At 43.0% G+C, this 18,740-nt stretch overlaps 1 protein-coding gene across 4 annotated transcripts in view; it reads right to left on the reverse strand.

Annotated features, from left to right (window-relative positions):
• Nucleotides 1–1,285: 1,285 nt before the first annotated feature.
• Nucleotides 1,286–18,740, reverse strand: part of TMEM106C (transmembrane protein 106C) — a 55,725-nt gene continuing 38,270 nt past the window's right edge. For 2 of the 4 annotated variants that reach the window (XM_072991090.2, XM_078384627.1), the window contains exons 2-8: nucleotides 12,395–12,619; nucleotides 10,730–10,793; nucleotides 5,067–5,226; nucleotides 4,825–4,965; nucleotides 4,660–4,709; nucleotides 3,067–3,120; nucleotides 1,286–2,479 (exon numbers count right to left, since the gene is read on the reverse strand). In XM_072991090.2, the coding sequence (XP_072847191.1) occupies nucleotides 2,344–2,479; nucleotides 3,067–3,120; nucleotides 4,660–4,709; nucleotides 4,825–4,965; nucleotides 5,067–5,226; nucleotides 10,730–10,793; nucleotides 12,395–12,619 (830 nt within the window). In that variant the 3' untranslated portion in view covers nucleotides 1,286–2,343. Of the gene's footprint in view, nucleotides 2,480–3,066; nucleotides 3,121–4,659; nucleotides 4,710–4,824; nucleotides 4,966–5,066; nucleotides 5,227–10,729; nucleotides 10,794–12,394; nucleotides 12,620–16,370; nucleotides 16,779–18,740 lie in introns of those variants that run through there. The other 2 variants (XM_020784515.3, XM_020784514.3) reach the window with 2 other exon arrangements.

Genomic DNA, 18,740 nt, shown 5'->3' on the forward strand with positions numbered 1-18,740 from the left:
AGATGAAAGGGGGGGGGAGGAAAAGTCCCATTTAAGAAAGCCTGCCACCCATAATTTTTAATTTAAAAAGGTGCCATCTGACAATTCAGGCCCCTTTAAAAAAAAAAAACCTGAACATACGTAATCCGAACAACTAAGCATTTCTATTGTGAGTAAGTCCCTACCCTCCTTCCCTGGCCCCAACTTTTCTGTTCAATCAATAAGATTGCACAAATCAGTAGCTCCATCCAGATGTAAACAGGCCACAGATTTCTCAGGATGCAGTTGGCATGGCATGTCCAAATGATGGTATCTCCTTCCTCTGGGTTATGGGAATCAATGATTTGCTCAAATACAATTTGAGAAGGAAAAGATGGCTACAGCCAGACCCTCTGCAGTTCCCTCACAGAATGTAAAGAAAATCACATTTCAAGTCATATATACCTTCATTTAAAAAATCAACACTTTTCAAACAGCAAATTTAAGGTTTATTATCTTTAAGAATGTTCTGCTCCATAGTCTCCTAAACAAAAACATACAAATTCTAAACAAACATTAACTCCCATCATCATTTAAATATCCAAAAATATAGTTAAAAATTCACTTCAAGTTTAAATAGGTTTCTATTTCTTCCTCAGGACAAAAATACTGCAGTAGACTGGGTAGAACCATGAAGAGCTTTAGAAGGAAAAATGAACCACTGTGCCTCATATATGAAAAAAAAAAGGGATTATCGGAGAGCCACAGTAGCCTCTCATTCTCCTTCAAATTCTACTTCATTCATGAAGATGTCCCACCTTGAATTGAACATAACCAACTGCAGCCTTCTAGATGTTGCTAGACTACAGATCCCATCAGTCCTAGAAATCATAGTAAATAATGGATGATGGCAACTGTAGTCTGATAACAGCTAGATAGATCCAAGTTGCTCATCTCTAATTTAGAGACATTAAAAAGAGCACATTACTAGAGATGGGTTCGGAGGTGTGTGCTGGTTCACAGGTGCGGCACATTCCCTTCCTGCCTCCTGGCCGGCTCCCTCCCTCACCAGCCAGCGCACACTGCTGTTCTCCTTTTTGCACAACTGTCCAGTTGCAGCAAAAGCGTAGACTTCCCTTCGCCGTCACCTCCAGCAGCTGCCCACTCAAAGGCAGCACTGCAGGAATTCCTGCCCTGCCTCTTTGTCTGAGTGGGCAGCTGCCAGAGGAGATGGAGAAGGGAAGTCCATGTTCCAGCCACAACTGACAATCACACAAAGAGCAGTGTGTGCCAGCTGGTGAGTGGGAGAGCTTGCGGGGGGGGGGGGTTGGGGGTTAGGGAAAGGAACACATGGCACCTGTACTACACTGACAAACCAGCACAAACCTCCGAACCAAGGTGCCCATCTCTACAAATGAAAAATGCATGTTGCTACTGGAAATATGCACACACATACAAATCAAGCTCTTCTATTCCAGCAGCACAAATCACTGGCTCAACCTAGAAAATCAGGAGCTACAAAGATTTGAAGTGCACTCTGCATATAGACTATCCTGATGCAGGTAATGGAAGACGATAGCCCTTCTAGGATACCCAAGTATTAAAAGGGGGGGGGGAATCAAAACAAATGCGGAAGTGTTAGAATTCTTGCATAGAGTGCTCCTCAGAATGGTGTACTTAACAAGTTGTTGATATAGTAAAAGGTAGTTTAAAGAATAACATCCAGGAAAACAGGGATTTCATGGATGTTTCCGTCAGCGAGGGGCAAACTCTGGTTCTCAAGGTACTGGATCACACGCATCATCCCTCACTGCCTGTAGTGGCTATGGTTGTAGAGTTCTAATCCAACAAAATGTGAAGTTGTCCTCTTCTGCACTAACAATATTCCAAATCAGGGTGTTGTATTTTTTCTTGGGATAGTAAGCAAAATGTAAATATAAGACCAGAATATAAGAAGTAAGCTTCCATATCTGGAAGCTAGGTGTCTTTCCTTCCACATATTGTAGAAATGCATGGGATAAAACACTTCCAGAAACATGTCCTTACCTAATTTAAAGCAGAAGCTGAGAAATCTGACATCTCAAAAAGAAGCAGAGGGATCCAACCAAGCCAAAATAGCACAAGCTAGAGGCAGACGTTCCACGCTGGGGGATGGGGGAGGAATTGTCATCTTGAAAAACTATGCAGGTTCTCTTCAAAGTAGTGCCTAGGCACAGCCCAGATATGGAATATTGTATAGAAGCTAGACTCATACTTTCCATTTTGTAACAGCAAAAGTCACATTTCATCCGTCTCAAACCAAAAGATCATCTCTTTTTAAGCAGTCCTAAAGCTAAACAGCAGCAGGATTCCACTTCTTATTCTCGTTGAAACAGATTAGCCATCTCAAGCAGCATCTTCTAGACTAGACGGCCATGAACCAGCATGGGTAGCTGTAAAATTTGCACCACAATCCACATAATGATATGTCTCCAAGGAACTCTGAGTTATATGGCCAATGTAGGAGATCTTCACTGAAGTCCTGAAGGCAAAACAAAAGAGAAGCTTTCAAGGAAAAAGCCCATACTCGGTCCCCCAACCAATGAGATTTCTTTTTCCTTATACCAGAGCCCAGCTTCATGTACATTGGATCCAAGACAATGTCATTTCCTGTGTTTTCCCATCACTTTCGCTAGCTTGTTGAGCATCCACCAAGGAAAGCATGGAATAGTTGTGCAGTGCCATTTCAAAGGCCACACTAGGAACCATTTTCTTTAATCACCTAGATATAGGTACCCAATCTGCAGCTTTGCACATTTTTCTAAAGAATGAAATATGCTTGCACTGTCGCTTATCCAGGTCAGAGAATTCAGATGCTTTTAATTCAAAATTACTATCAGCTGGGTTTTTTAAAAAAAATACTTTTCTTTCAGTACAGATCATACAAATCTGACTTATGGCTCCTTACTCTTACTTAGGTCATACATCACACGGAGAACGGAACAATCCCCATCAATCTTTTCTTAAGACATCTAGTGGTGGAACTGTATATAATTAAAGAAATTGACCTGCGAATGACTCTCCTGTTTCTAGTCCCTGACAGCCGGAGACAACAAGAGAGATGCCTACCTCATAAAAATCACAATGTTGTGCACTCTGATCTTGGGGAGCGTGCAAAAAAAGCTAGGAGAGACCAAGAAACAGATTGTCAAGAAACTTCAAATAAGGGAGATGCACAAATTAGGGTCTGGAGGGAAAGCTAGAAGTCTTCATGAAAATGTTTTCTCTTAGCATGACATGAAATAAATATATTGGTATACATCACTGACATTGTGAGAAGAGAAACTGCAGCCACCTTGAGTTAGGGCTCGATCACATTTGCCAAAAGAACCCCAGTTATACCATTTTTGCCATTACTTGGATTGTTTCAAAATTTTCAATTCACATGATGCATGGTTAACATCAATTCATTTTCCCCAGTAGTCAGTTTATTTCCTCCTCATTAGGAGGACTGTTCTAAATTGTACCAGTGATGAATCACTTTATCATTTCAGCATGTGTGAATACTGCTGTCAATTTATTTGCTTTGCAAAGGGATTGGGTTTCTGGGCACTGTGGCCATTTCATGGTCACTGCGCTTGTAACCATTTCTTAAAAAATTAATTTTTTAATTGTTACTAGCAATTTATCAATATCCTTTTTTTAAAATTATTTTTAAAAAGGATACACTATTGATAAATTGCTAATAGCAGCCACCGCCGCCACCATGACAAAACAACATAAATACATTGCTCAGACAGCCTTCCCCCCTGCCCCTTGTGGGTGAAAGAGGGCTTAAGCACAGAAAAGGATATTTCCTGCTTTGAATTGTAAAGAAAGGGACATTGCATCAAAGTTTCTCTTTTTTTAACCCTGGGCTTCACAACACTGCAATACTCTTTTGAAGCCTGCTTCCTTCTCCCGATGCTGTGCAAAAGGGAAAAAAATTTAAAAAGCCAAGAACTGAGATGGAGAGATGTGCAGGGAAATAAGGAAAAGGGGGCAAGTGAGTAAAGGGAAGAAGAGAAAAGGGGGGCGGAGAGAAGGCTCATGCTATTCTATCAATATACTGTATATCACTTTTGTAATTTAAAAAAGAAGGACAAAGAGGGGCTGATGGCCCTAAGAAACAATAGAGAAAATGAACTGATACAAAATTAAAGAGAAGTGTAGGCTGCCATAATGGTTCAAACAGAAAGAACTGTAGCAATCCAGTTCAAAACAATGCGCGAAAACATCGCTGTACGGGGCAGGAAAAGCCTATTGGAACGCATTAAACTTAGTTTAATGTGTTCCAATAGGCGCCAAAACTTACCCCTCCAGTGATGTTTTTGCTGGTCCGGCGGCCATTTTGGAGCCGCTGAACAACTGTTCGGCGGCTCCAAAATGGCCGCCGGACGCCCCAATCGTCGCAAAGCGAGTGCGGTGATTGGGGCAGCTCCGTATAGCGATCCCCAAAAAGGGATCGCTATACGGATTCTTCGTTATACGGTGCGCTCGTTAAGCAAGGCACCACTGTACAGTACATGTTCCTGATATATATACCACATGATGGCTGGTGGAAAAATATATTGGTACAACAGAAGGATGAAAAGAATCAGTACAACTGGGCTTCTCTTCTGCCATTTGATTGAGCCTTTAAATGATACAGAACCTATGATCCAAACATAGATAAGTCCTTACTATACGTAAGAAAAGGGTCCACCCATTTCAGCCTTCACTGTGAAATTCACCTGAAAAGAGATGAGACACATGAGGTGTAAACAACGGTACAGAGAGCAATGCATCCTTCCCACCACAGATTCCCACAAGATCCCTGTTTTGTATTAACTAGAAAGCCACTTGTACCAGCTGGTCACTCAGTGGCTGGATGTGTGTGACGTTATTTATCTGCTGCGTTCCCACCACAGTGTTCATATACTGCACTTGACTGGCCAAGCTGGTGACTGCAACAGAGTAGAAATTGGAGTTCTTGATCCGGAGGGTAGCCTATAAAGAGGAGACAAGAATAAGAACCACTGAAAACAGAGGGCTTCTTATAGCCACCTTGGCAATTCCAGCTGTACTACGTATATAAGCTTGTGCATTACCGTGATGGCAAGGACAACAAGGGAGTTTTTCTCATCAAACCAGACTGTAACCACTTTGATGCCGTTGTCATCCACCAGGACTGAATGTGGAAAGAGAAAGAAGACCACCAACCCCGATACCAGGAGGCACAGCAACACCGACACCAAGACATAAAGTTTCCTGCAGAAGACAAGACCTGTAATAGTTAAGCCAGCTTCCCTTCCACGTTCAGCTCCTGCTAACAGATACTCCTCTTTCACACACAAATGGGAAAAAGAGCAGAAGCTCACCATGTTAGCAGGGATTAGGTTACCACAAGTACTCCAGCCCATGATATGATGTCACCAGATAGCTGCCCCTCCCCTCAAGGTATCCAGACTTCCAGAGCAAACACTTGCAGGAGGCTAGCCCTCACGTGGCCTTGGGGAGTCTTCCCATGTAACTTCAGAACATCAGCTGTACAGGGTTCTGATTTATGTAGAAGCCTTTGTGAGTACCACAGTACTTTGTTTGCATCGATGCATTGGGGGTGGACCCATCTAGTAGTATCACCTCAGATGAGGCGTTACTTGGCTCTGTCTGGCTCAAGGAGTAACTCTTGCTGCTTTTCATATGCTTAAAGTTGGCTCCATTTTGTTCAACAATACAAGGCAAGTGACAAACCAGGAGACTAATACAACCTCCTTAGGACACCTTTGCCCTCCCCACCATAAATAATGATTTGAGGATTAATGTGTCCTGCAGGCCACATGTAGCCCTCAAGACCATTTCTGAGGCGCCCTGGCTCCTAAGGAGTCCCCATCTGGGATTTTTGTCCCCCCAAAATAGTTTTTTCTACTCCTTTGCATTCTGATTTGCAAAGTCCCAAGCTCCCCAAAAACTCCAACCTAAAAAGCCAAGATAGGAAGTGGGCTACTGGCCACTTCTTGATTTGGCTTTTTCCTATTTGTGACCCTTCTGAACCTATTGTGCCTTGTGAGGGAGGAAAGCCCTAATCTGAGGTGCCTGCCTGCTCTACAATGTAACATGCTCTATCAAATGTAAACACTCTCTATATGTCAGGTCTTTATCAGTCATAGACCTCTGGGTGTTCAGGGGTCAGTGGAATGGGATTCTAACTTTTGTAGTACAATCATTCAAAGCACAGTGGTGCCCTGTTTGACTATTACCCTGCTTCACGACGAAATCACTTCACGATTTTTTTTGCGATTGCAAAACGATGATTGAATGGGGAAAATTCGCTTTACAACTATTGGTTCCTTGCTTCGGGAACCGATTCTTCGCATTAGGACGATCAAAAACAGCTGCTTGTCGGTTTTCGAAATGGCCGCCCGCTGTTTTCCAGACCTATTTCCGAAAGACAGCAACCGAAAATGGCTTCCCCTATGGAGGATCTTCGCTGGACGATGACGTATTTTGCCCATTGGAACGCACTGAACCGGTTTTCAATGCATTTCGATGAGTTTTTTTTCTTTCGCTTGATGGCGATATCGCTTAACAGTGATTTTAACGGAACGGATTATTGTTGTCAAGCAGGGCAACATTGTACTATCTTCCATCTGTTCCTCAATACAGGAAGGATCATTAGGGATTTTCAAAATAACCTCATGGTTCTTTTCTACCTTGGGGCATCCCTGGTTAGATTCAGAGGTTTGGGATTCCATTTTCCCTCAGGGATTGTTAACTGCCCTCTCAGGGAACTTGTTACTTCAAAAGCACTCTGCACATGCTTAGTGAGATCTAGCCCAATTAAACAAGGTGCAGGAATTTGATCAGAAATTGCCACTCCCAATTTCCGAACCAATTTCTATAGTTTATTTTCACTTTAGCCATGGGTAAAATCACTGGAGTAGAACTTATTCCCTTGATGGTAACAGCCTGGTTTGGGAGAATTTGTTCTTTAGGAATCACCTCTGGATGACACAGGGTTATGTTAGAACATGTATCAACCACTCCTACATAAGACCTTTCATAAGAATCCTCTCACCAGGGTTATGAACTAAAATATCTTCTGCCTTTACTAGAAAACAATGAACAACCTGGGTTAGTGGCAGATCAGAATTTTCTGTCGTGCCAGTTGCCATGGAGACAGAACTACCATTGTTACAGCCTCCCTCAGTGGCTTCAACTGGTTTTAAACAGTAAACCTTTTTGGTCTGATTATCATCCTTCTCATTCCTAAGTTTAGTTTCATACAAGTGAACTGTAAACGACCAAACTCTTCGCAGTTATAACACCATCTTCTTCGCTCACTCTGGGGAGATCTGTACAACTTTAACTTTTCCTCAGGGTTAATTTGGGTCTGAGAACTAGGCCATACTAATTTAGGTAAAGTACTACCCTGGCCTTCTTTTCCTGTTGTTTTGCTGAGGAAATTTTTATTAAAGGGTTTCTTATTTTTGTCCCAGTTCAGCTTGTTAACATTAACCTCAGAGAACCTGTTGTTTCAAATCTCCCCAAGGTAATCTGCTGTTTCACCTGCTTCTAATAGATTTTAGGGATTTTTGTCCTTGACTAAATAATGCAATTCCCCAGGCAAAATAGAATAAAATTGTTCCAACCCAATCACATTTTTCATCTGCTGAAGAGAAGTGACATTTTCACGTTCCATCCATTTTGCCAAATACTGAAACAATTTAACCCCCAGTTGAGCATAAAATTCTTCAGTCTTTTTGGTAAGGAGACAAAATTTCCTCCTCAAATGTTCTGCATTTATCCCAAATCTAGAATACACCAATTTCTTATAGGCTTCAAAATCTCTAGCCTGATCTAGGGGAATTTGAGAATAAATACCAAGCAAATCTCCACTTATTTGTGATCTCAGCATTATCATCCTTTCATCACCCCTGATATTAAAGTCCCAGCAAGCACATTCAAAGGAAATGAGGAAAGATTCTAGGCAGTCACCTTTTCTATACAGTGGTGCCTCGCATAACGAGCGCACCGTTTAATGATGAATCCGCATAGCAATGCGGATTTTGCGATCACTAATGTAAAATAGGGTGAAAATCGCTTTGCGACGATTGGTAAGCATTTCGCTTACCGATCTTCACATTGCGATGGGGGAACAGCTGTTCAGCGGTTCCAAAATGGCCGCCGGAACACCCAAAATGGCCGCTGGAACACCCAAAATGGCCACCGGAACACAAAAAATGGCCACCGAAACACCAAAAATGGCCACGGAACACCACAAATGGCCGCCGGAACACCCAAAATGGCCGCCGGAACACCAAAAATGGCCGCCGGAACACCCAAAATGGCCGCGGAACACCCAAAATGGCCGCGGAACACCCAAAATGGCCGCCGGAACACCCAAAATGGCCGCCGGAACACCCAAAATGGCCACGGAACACCCAAAATGGCCACGGAACACCCAAAATGGCCGCCGGAACACCCAAAATGGCCACCGGAACACCCAAAATGGCCGCCGGAACACCCAAAATGGCCACCGGAACACCCAAAATGGCCACGGCCGGATGGGGAAACATTGCAGAACGGTGAGTTTTGGGCCCATTTGGAACTTTTGGGCTTTTCCATTCCGTTTAGCAATGTTTCCCCATAGCGAAGGTTAATCCGGAACGGATTAACCTTCGCTAGGCGGGGCACCACTGTACTGGGGAAATTTCTTTAGATCAATTTGAGAAATATCCCTCACTAGTGCTGTTATTGTTGTTACTGTGTGAAACCAATTCCAATTGTTTCATCTCCATTTGAAATTCCATCTCTTTTTAATTCCATTTGTCTATTTTCTTGCTCAAATGCCATTTGTCTGGCCTCTTCCTCAGCTTTTTCTTTCATCTCTAGTTCCCTGAGCTCTAGCTCCTTAGCTTTCTCTTCAGCTCTGGCTTTTTCCTTAATCTCCAATTCCTTGAGCTGTAGTTCCTGAGTTTTTTCCTCAGCCCTAGCTTTTTCTCTAATTTCCAATTCCTTCAATTTAAATTCTTGTAATTTCCATTTTTCAAAATCCTGGGAGCTTAGATCCCTTTGTCCCTCTGAGGCATCCTCTTCAGTCTCTTGCTGTTCCCTTGGAGTTAAAGGGTCTCCATTTCCCTCCATTTCTTGAGGTAAACTTTGTGCCTCTTGAGGATCATCTGTTTCTTCAATTACGGGCTTTTTAGTTCTTTTGGGTGGCATATTTGTCCGAGTTACTTAGTATTGAGTGTGTTTATACTGAATTTAAAAACGACCTGTCTTTCTTCTAATTCCACTCACTGAAATAAATTTCTATTTCAAGCCTCTGCTTTTTCTTTTATTCCTTCAGATCTGTTCTGACCCCTGGCTTCTGCTTTTATCCACCAGTGCTCAGAGCCTTGGATCTTAAGCTAGCCACTAGGTCTCTCAAATCCTGAGGTAAAAACAGGAATTTTTTATCTTCAGAGTCATTCCCTATCTTAGTCCCCCAGATCAGAAGCCCTGCCACTAAGCTTTTCTCAGAACTCTAACAGGTAACCTACTTCTTCACCACAGACCTCTGACTAAATGGTACCCTTGACTCAAAAAAAATTCACTTTAAACTCAGGCTTTACTGGATTGCTTCATATCCCGCCACTAGACACCAATAGTGACGTTTGCCCCTCGTGGCCCGTTTCTCTTCCAAACACAGGGCACACGAAGGCAAACCAAACACCTTTTCACATGCTGCCACCAGTTGATCACTAAATCAACTTACTTTATTTAGGAAAGATGAAGGTCCATTCAGTTATCACTTTTTCTTAAAACAGATTTATTAATTTCAGATGTCTCTTTAATAATTCAAAAACATTTACTTCAGGTTCAACAAGCATCAATCTTTGTTTCCTAAATAGTTAAGTTACAACTTCCTTTTAAAAATGGAAGTTTTTTTAAAAAAATTAAAAATATGTATGCATTTATTTCACCTCATAAATCTCACAGGTTACTCCTCAGACTAATTACACAGATCTCCAAACTCTCTCTCTCTCTCTCTCTCTCTCTCTCTCTAACTCTGAACTCTACTCCTCCTCTCTGGCTCCACCTTTTAGCATCTCTACTGGCCCCACCTCTCAACCACATCAGCATAAAACATGAATAATGCACGACTTATTTAACATAATAAGGGTGAATACCACACCATCTAACACAGAATTTTCAGTACTTAATAAACTACAAATCTCAGGATTCTACAGGACTGAACCATGGCACTGGAAGTGGTTATCTAATTCCTGAGAACTCCCTGAGCAGCCACATGCTTGTCCATCTTTAGAGAGCCAACAACATTCTTTTTGAAGGATACATTAAAGGGTTAATGCAGATGTTCTTCAACTATGCTTGAAGATAAAATATTCTGCTTCCACAATGAGGTGAGTTTCCCTGGCTAGTTATTGCTCATATGTGGGAGTTTCACCAAGGTGAAATAAATGCATACATATTTTTAATTTTTTTAAAAAAACTTCCATTTTTAAAAGGAAGTTGCAACTTAACTATTTAGGAAACAAATCAGAGTTCCTCCCTTGATAATACTAGGGTTCATTCAACATTGATGGTGTTGGTTCACCAGGGAAGACTTCCAGTTACAATCAGAAAATGCTCTGCTCAGACAAGCCATCTCAAATAGCAAGACATTGTGGCAGCAAGAGTTATTTTTAGCCAGGACATTAATGTTTCATCTCTCGGCCCAAAATGTAAGTCCATTCTTATGACTCCGACCCCTCCATTTTGTACTTACGTCCTCTGAGGCTTTAACCTCTGGTCATGGTATGGGATCAGAGCTACCAGCTCATTAACATGGTCTAGAGAAAGCACAAAATAATAATGACAATGATGATTTGAGAGGCTGTCCATGTCACAGGCTGTTTCACAGAGAGATACATCAACTACTAGTCATGCCAGCTATAGGTTCTCTCCAATATTAGAAAAGCAGGCGTCAGAACAACAGATGCTGGGGAACAAGAGTGAAAAGATGAGCTCATGTTTTCTTTATGAGGCTGGTCATAGACCTCTGGTTGGCCCCATGCTACTAGGCCTTGAGTCTGAGTCAGCATTAACTTTCTTCAGAAAATTCGCTTGGAAGGAAACCAAGGCTGTGACAAGCCCAAGGCAAATTACCTAGGCTTAGGTTGTTCTAGATCATACTAAACTGTGTTGCCTTGAGACGTAATACAGGTGTACCTCAGTTTACAAAATTAATACGTCCTCCGGGACTACGTACTGCGAAAATTTTGTAAACCAATACCCAGAATGCATCCTGGGGAATGCCCTTTCACACAGTGGAAAAAAAGAAACAAAGAAAACCTAAAATGGGGCATTATTTTCTATGGATTTTGGTTTATAAACTGAAAATTACGTAAATCGAGGCTTTCATAAACTGAGGTACCGCTGTATGTCATTTGGGGCAATCCTTGCATCCACATGCAAGGATGGACCACACTGTGAATCATGCAACCCAGATTAATACAACGTAGACCAGCGGTTCCCAACCTTGGGTAACCCAGGTGTTCTTTGACTGCAGTTCCCAGAAGCCTTCACCACAAATTGCCGGCTGGGGTTTCTAGGAGCTGCAGTTCAAGAACACCTGGGTGACCCAAAGTTGAGAACTACTGATCTAGACCAGTTTTCTTTTCCTTTCAAGAGAAAGAAAACAGACAACACCCCCGCCTCCTCTTCCATGGTTTGCTTAAACTACTTAACAATAATGAGAAATGGAAAGCTTCCTTGCCATTCATCTGCAGTTCATTTTGTGAACTGACATAGTGCATCAGTGGTGTTTTGAAAGGGATTTAAAAACCCATTAACTATAATTAAAAAGAAGTGCAAAACTTTCTCTCCCTTCTTCTCTGTTTCAGCCCAGTCTTATTAGATCAGCATCCAGAATGGGGAGGAGGTCAACAGTCACTAACTTTGAATACCATGGCAGGAAAGGAAATGGCCTAACATGCATTATTCCAGGCAAATCAAAGTAGGAACCCATACCACGCACTAGAGATGGCAATCTTTCCTCAAGACCCTCAACTAGGCCTGATCAAGAAGGATTTTTTTCAAGGACATTCTGAGATGGGATGTATAGCAGGAGAAGTCAGCAAGAAGGAAATTTTGAATATAGGATATGGGGAGCAGCAAGAGGTAGTTCAGGACTCTGATGAGGGAAGTTTGCTTTTTTCTCTTTCTATTTCACCTAAAGGAGCTCAAAGGAATGTAGGTTGGTCAGAGGGAGGGAGGGAGGAAGAGCACATGACTGATCCAAGGTGACCCTGGAACTTCACATCCAGTGGGAACTTGAACTCGGGCCTCTGAACCCAATACTCTAACCACTATGTGACATTGGCTTTCAGTGTTACAGGAGACATTCCCTGTCCTAGAAAGAGAATAGCAAAGTATACCGAAAGGGAGCTACCTGTGGGGATGCAGCCAGTGCCCTGACAGGAAGGACAGGTGATGCTGTCTTGCCCAGTGAATTCCACATAGGGGAACCTGGCAATGTCTTCCTCCTTGTTGTCAAGCAAATCTTCCTCCTCCTCCTCCTCCTCTTTCTGCTGCCTGGAGGAGGAACTCATGCCCAGCGACTGCGAAGACCCCATGGAAAGAGCTAGTGGGGTAGTGGGGGGAAAGAATCCAGCAACTACAGGGGAAAGAGAACAAAATGTTACACAGCAAACAAAACGTTACACAGCAAAAGCTCCTTCTTCCCACCAAGTTAATCCCAGAGACCCTCAGGGCAGGGAGGGGCTCATTAAACAAGAAAAAAGCCCTCATCTAGAATTCTGCATTCACTCCTAACCACCTTATTCTGCGCCAAAAATGAACTCTGGAATCAGTACAAAACATGTTTGCACATTTTCCTGACATTACAAAATTTGTCCTTCCTTATCTAGTCATAGAAAGGGGGGCTCCAACCTCTAATCAAATGTTACAGCTAGCCTTGGTCAACCACAAGAAGATCAAGAAAAATAAAGAACTCTTCATTTATCCAGTTCTACTTTCTGTGCCTTCTAAGACATAGCCTTAATGTGCCGGGTTAGCAAGAGTGTAAAGGTCAGCACAGAAACTAGATGGTGCTGTATAGAAATAAAATAAAAGACACAATGACAGTGTACCATTAGCTATCTGGGGGCAGAAGGGTGTCTGCGTATTCAGGCTAGGCATTAAGATTATCTCAGATGGGGTTGCGCTTGACTACTATAAGGAATGCCAGACCCTCACACACACACACACCCCTAGGATCCAGTATTGCCTCTGTACAACCAGATCAGCTGGAGTGCCTTTAACTGTGTGATAAGCCCTTGCAGGACAAGAAATCGGATCTGGCCATAACAATTCATTCCCTGATGTCAAATCCAGATTAAATAAAATTACACACTGCATAGTGCAATCTTTAAGGAATGCCCAGAAAGTGATTTCAAGTTTCCGTAAACTCAACCATTTAAAACTTCCTTGTTGCGATCTCTCCGCTACACATATGCAGCGAATATAAAATAGAAGCTATAATACTTTAGCAGCCTGCATGCCAGATCAGCAACAGGAAAAGAAAAAAAACAGAGGCAGGGCTAATCCTCACCAAAAAGCAGGACATCTCACACTGAAAGCTAAACAATATGTCAAAATGCTAAGGGAGGAGAGGGGCACCATGCAACCCTCAAACTGCAGGTCCTACCATGCCAAGGACTGCATGCTTGCACTTGAAAAATATTTCTCTAACAGGAGTTTCTTCATGAACTTCTGCAGGGAGTCATAATTAACAAGTGTTGTTATTGTTGTTTAGTCGTGGCCAACTTTTCATGACCCCATGGACCACAGCACGCCAGGCCCTCCTTGTCTTCCACTGCCTGGGTCAAATTCATGTTGGTAGCTTCAATGACACTGTCCAACCATCTCATCCTCTGTCGTCCCCTTCTCCCCTTGCCTTCACTCTTTCCCAACATCAGGGTCTTTTCCAGGGAGTCTTCTCATCAGATGGCCAAAGTACTGGAGCCTCAGCTTCAGGATCTGTCCTTCCAGTGAGCACTCAGGGTTGATTTCCTTTAGAATGGATAGGTTTGTTCTCCTTGCAGTCCAGGGGACTCTCAAGAGCCTCCTCCAGCACCACAATTCAAAGGCATCAATTTTTCAGCGGTCAGCCTTCTTTATGGTCCAGCTCTCACTTCCATACATCATTACTGGAAAAACCATAGCTTTGGCTATGCGGACCTTTGTCGGCAGGGTGATGTCTCTGCTTTTTAAGATGCTGTCAAGGTTTGTCATCGCTCTCCTCCCAAGAAGCAAGCGTCTTTTAATTTCGTGGCTGCTGTCACCATCTGCAGTGATCATGGAGCCCAGGAAAGTAAAATCTGTCACTGCTTCCATATCTTCCCCTTCTGTTTGCCAGGAGGTGATGGGACCAGTGGCCCTGATCTTAGGGGGTTTTTTGATGTTGAGCTTCAGACTGCTTTTGGCGTCACCCTCTTTCACCCTCATTACGAGATTCTTTAATTCCTCCTCGCTTTCTGCCATCAGAGTGGTATTATCTGCATATCTGAGGTTGCTGATATTTCTTCCAGCAATCTTAATTCTGGCTTTCGATTCCTCCAGTCCAACCTTTCGCATGATGTATTCTGCATATAAGCTAAATAAGCAGGGGGACAAAATACTGTACAGCCTTGTCATACTCCTTTCCCAATTTTTAACCAGCCAGTTGTTCCATATCCAGTTCTAACTGTTGCTTCCTGTCCCACATATAGATTTCTCAGGAGATAGATAAGGTGGTCAGGCACTCCCATTTTTTTAAGAACATAGTTTGTTGTGGTCCACACAGTCAAAGGCTTTTGCGTAGTCAATGAAGCAGAAGTAGATGTTTTTCTAGAACTCTCTGGTTTTCTCCATAATCTAGCGCATGTTAGCAATTTGGTCTCTAGTTCCTCTGTCCCTTCAAAACCCAGCTTGTACTTCTGGGAGTTCTCGGTCCACATACTGCTAAAGCCCAACTTCTAGGATTTTTGAGCATAACCTTCTAGTGTGTGAAATGAGTGCAATTGTATGGTAGTTGGAGCATTCTTTGGCACTGCCCTTCTTTGGGATTGGGATATAGACTGATCTTTTCCAATCCTCTGGCCACTGCTGAGTTTTCCAAACTTGCTGGCATACTGAGTGTAGCACCTTAACAGTGTCATGTTTTAAGATTTTAAACAGTTCAACTGGAATGCCATCACCTCCACTGGCCTTGTTGTTAGCCAAGCTTTCTAAGTCCCACTTGACTTCACTCTCCAGGATGTCTGGCTCAAGACGTGTTACAGCCTTCCTTTTTTCTGCCTGGAGGCAAGTTTGGAGCCTTCACCTCCGCTTCTAGCTTGAACAAGAAGTTCTACAAAGCTTGAAAGCTTAAATAGCTTGTGTGTTTACAAGATCCTGACAATGGTACTGCCTTCTTGGTTTTCCTCTTGAACGCCTTTGTGTCAGGAACAAGTGGATAAATGAATCAAAGAAACTGCCTTGAACAGCCAGGGCAGAAACTGTGGTCATCTTCCCAGGCCCGCCAGGCTGAGTGATGTGATGCAAGAAATCATACACCAATGTAACAGGCAACATTCTATAGTGATAAAACATTTGCCTTTGTTTCTCACTGTATCCCAGCAATTCTCTCCCAAAATACAATTTGGGAAGTAACGAACTGAAATCCAATTCTGATTATCAGATAGCCCAACAAAGCCCATACTGCCCTTGGTGACTTCAGAACACAAACTGGGGTACAAACCCACTTCTGAGCAGACACCATTACTTTCTTCCTTATTTTAAATAAACCACTAAGGAGGAGGCAGGAAGAAGAGCACTCTGCTCACGCACAGAGGCAAAAAAGAAAATAAGAGATTAAGGGAGAAGAGAACGTTGAACTAGGGACCCAACAGCGTTTAACGAAATCAAGAGCAAGATCCATGTAACAGAGCTGAATGCTTGTATATTTCACTCAATTTGAGATTTTTAAAATAAGGTTATTCACATTTACGGCTATAATTATTGTCTGCTGTACGGCTCTATTGTTTTCAGTTGTATTCCTTGACAACGTGGTGTTTTGAGGGTTGGGAATTTTGACCCTGTGTAAACCGCCCAGGGTAGAGGCTTCCACAAATGCAGATTTAAGTACTGTATGTGTAAGCCGAACAAATAAACTAAAGGTCCCCCAACTATATTAAGGCTCCACAGATACGGTCGAGTACTATCAGCGAAACCGTATGGCATGTGGGTTAAGAGGACCAAACTACGACCGGAAGAGATCCAGGTTCAAATCCTCCCCCCTTTGCCACGAAGCTCAGCGGAAGATTTCGGAGCAGGCATCTTTCGGCCGTTCCCTCTGCCCTTCTCCTCCTCTTCCTCCCTCCCCTTTCTGGTCCTGGCTGACCTACCTTGCAAGACGGTTGTGCAAACAAGAGGACAGGCCCAGAGGAGAGGTGCCCACCCCCTTCCCAAAGTTTACAGGGGACAAGCCGACTAGAACAGGCACATACTCCGCAGCCGCTACTCATCAGCCCCCTTCCAACTCGACCCGACCCAGCTTCACACTTCTATTTATTAACCCGTGACTCGGCACGTGAGCCCGACCGACGCCAGAAAAATAAAAAAAATAAAAAGGCTGACCTGATCCCGGCTCAGGCCCGCTCCTCTCTCTCCCTTTGGTTGCTTAGCGTCGCTCTCGCAGCCAGCAGCGTCACAATGAGGGGGGGCGTTACCAGCAGAGGGCCACGCCCCTCTCTTAGGCCGAAGCAGAAAAGGCCTTACGGCTCACGTTCAGGGCTTTTCTTTCTGCTCAGTGCGCATGCGAGCAAGAGGGAGATGGGGGCAGGTTGTTGCGCTTTACGTTGCTTCGGGAGTCACGACTCAGTTCCCCGCCGGTGTGCTGCAGGCTGGGGGCGGGGGGATTGGTGTGCTACCTGGGTGTCGTTCAGAGATTACTGGCCCGTTTACTGCGCATGAGTTGAAAAGCCTCCCCTCCCCCGCTCCAGTGAAGGGGCTGTCAGAGAATTACTCTGAATTGAAACGGATTGATATTGAGTTTCTGGTTTAATGAGTATACAGGCGATTGGGCTCCCATTCTGGCACCCTCCCCCCAGGCACAGGGAAATTGTTCTTTATAGGTAAAAACAAACAATAAAAATAAAAAAACAAAGTAAATAGAAGTGTTGGTCTCTTAAAGACTAACTGTTATATTTTAATGTGAAGTGGACAAATACACTTCCTCAGACATAACAGGAGAATGAAGCCTTCTTCCCCAACTTATAAGCCTTCAGAAGTTTTTCTTTTTTTTTTCCTGAAGACTGAAAACCCAAAATATGTGTTGAGTTGATCAAAAAATATTTAAAATACAAGCTGAAACAAGACTTTTGGCAAGACATTTTGGAGATTTACTCATTCATAGGGTCGCCATACATCAGGTGTGGGCGCGGGGTGGGAGGCAACTTGACAGGACAGAACAGCATTTTTAAATGGTAAGAATTTCCAAAGAAGCAGTTGTGTTGCATGCTGTGGGTCAGTATGTATAAGAAGGAGTTAAAAATAAAAACCAAAATGATGTAGCAATAAATTAAAGACAAGGATTTTTTTTTTTAAAAAATGTATTTCAGTGTGGACTTTTGTGGATTTACAATCCATTTCCTTGGAGGCATAAATGGGGAAAGAAAGAGGGTTACAGTTACCTTGGAAAGGAATCTTCGAAGCAGCAATAACCTTAATTAATGCTGGCAATCAACATTCAAAATACAGTACTGTACTGATGTGGCACCACAGGAAGGGTATACGAGGGGGTGCTGATAAGTATTGAGCCTTTCCCAGAAAAAATTGAGCTAGGAAGCTATAAATTGCAGGGTGTATTGGCCAATTTGTCTGTATTCAATGGTGCAAAAATCAACTACCTATGATTTTTACTTATCTTTCATGTTCAGGTCCAAATTGAACATGGCAGCACCTACAGAAAAGTTCAGTATGCAAGAGCATAGGACCATAATCAAGTTCCTGTTTCTCCAAGGGAAAGGTGCAAAGCAGATCCATGACGAAATGTCATAATCTATGGGTGACAGTGGCCCTTCATATCCAACAGTTAAACACTGGGTTGTCAATTTTTAAACTGGCCATTTTGGTGTTGAAAGTGAGAAACCCAGTGAAAGGCCTGTTTCTGTCTCTGTGCCTGCAAATGTGAAAGCCACCCATGACATGATTATGGAGGACTGCTGAATATCAGCCAGAAGTATTGCTATATATCTGAGAATATCATGTGAGAGAGTTGGTGCCATTATCCACAACGACTTGGAAATAAAGCTGGCAGCAAAGTGGATCCCCAAACTTTTGACAACTAAACAAAAAAGGAAATGTGTGGAGTCATCAGTGGCTGCTTTGGAACATTTTGCAAGAAATGAGTGAGATTTCCTGGACAAACTGGTAACTGGTGATGAGATGGATCTACTGTTATGATCTTGAGACAAAGGAACAATCTAAGGAATGGAGGCACAGTGGTTCCCCCAGGCCAAAGAAGTTCCAAGTGCAAAGGTTGGTGCAGAAGCAAATGGCAACAGTTTTTTGGGATAAGAAGGGAGTTCTGCTGGTGGACTACCTCCAACAGGGTTCAGCCATCAATGCAAAATATTGCTGTGCTTTATTGACGAAGTTAAGGAAAAACATCAAGGAAAAACATTGAGGAAAGCTCTCCAAAGGTGTCATCCTGTTGCATGACAAAACCTTGTCGCACACTGCAGGTGAAACGATGGCAAAACTGAGGTCCTTAG

The sequence above is a fragment of the Pogona vitticeps genome, chromosome 2 (genome assembly GCF_051106095.1).
Source record: "Pogona vitticeps strain Pit_001003342236 chromosome 2, PviZW2.1, whole genome shotgun sequence".
Lineage (NCBI taxonomy): Eukaryota > Metazoa > Chordata > Lepidosauria > Squamata > Agamidae > Pogona > Pogona vitticeps.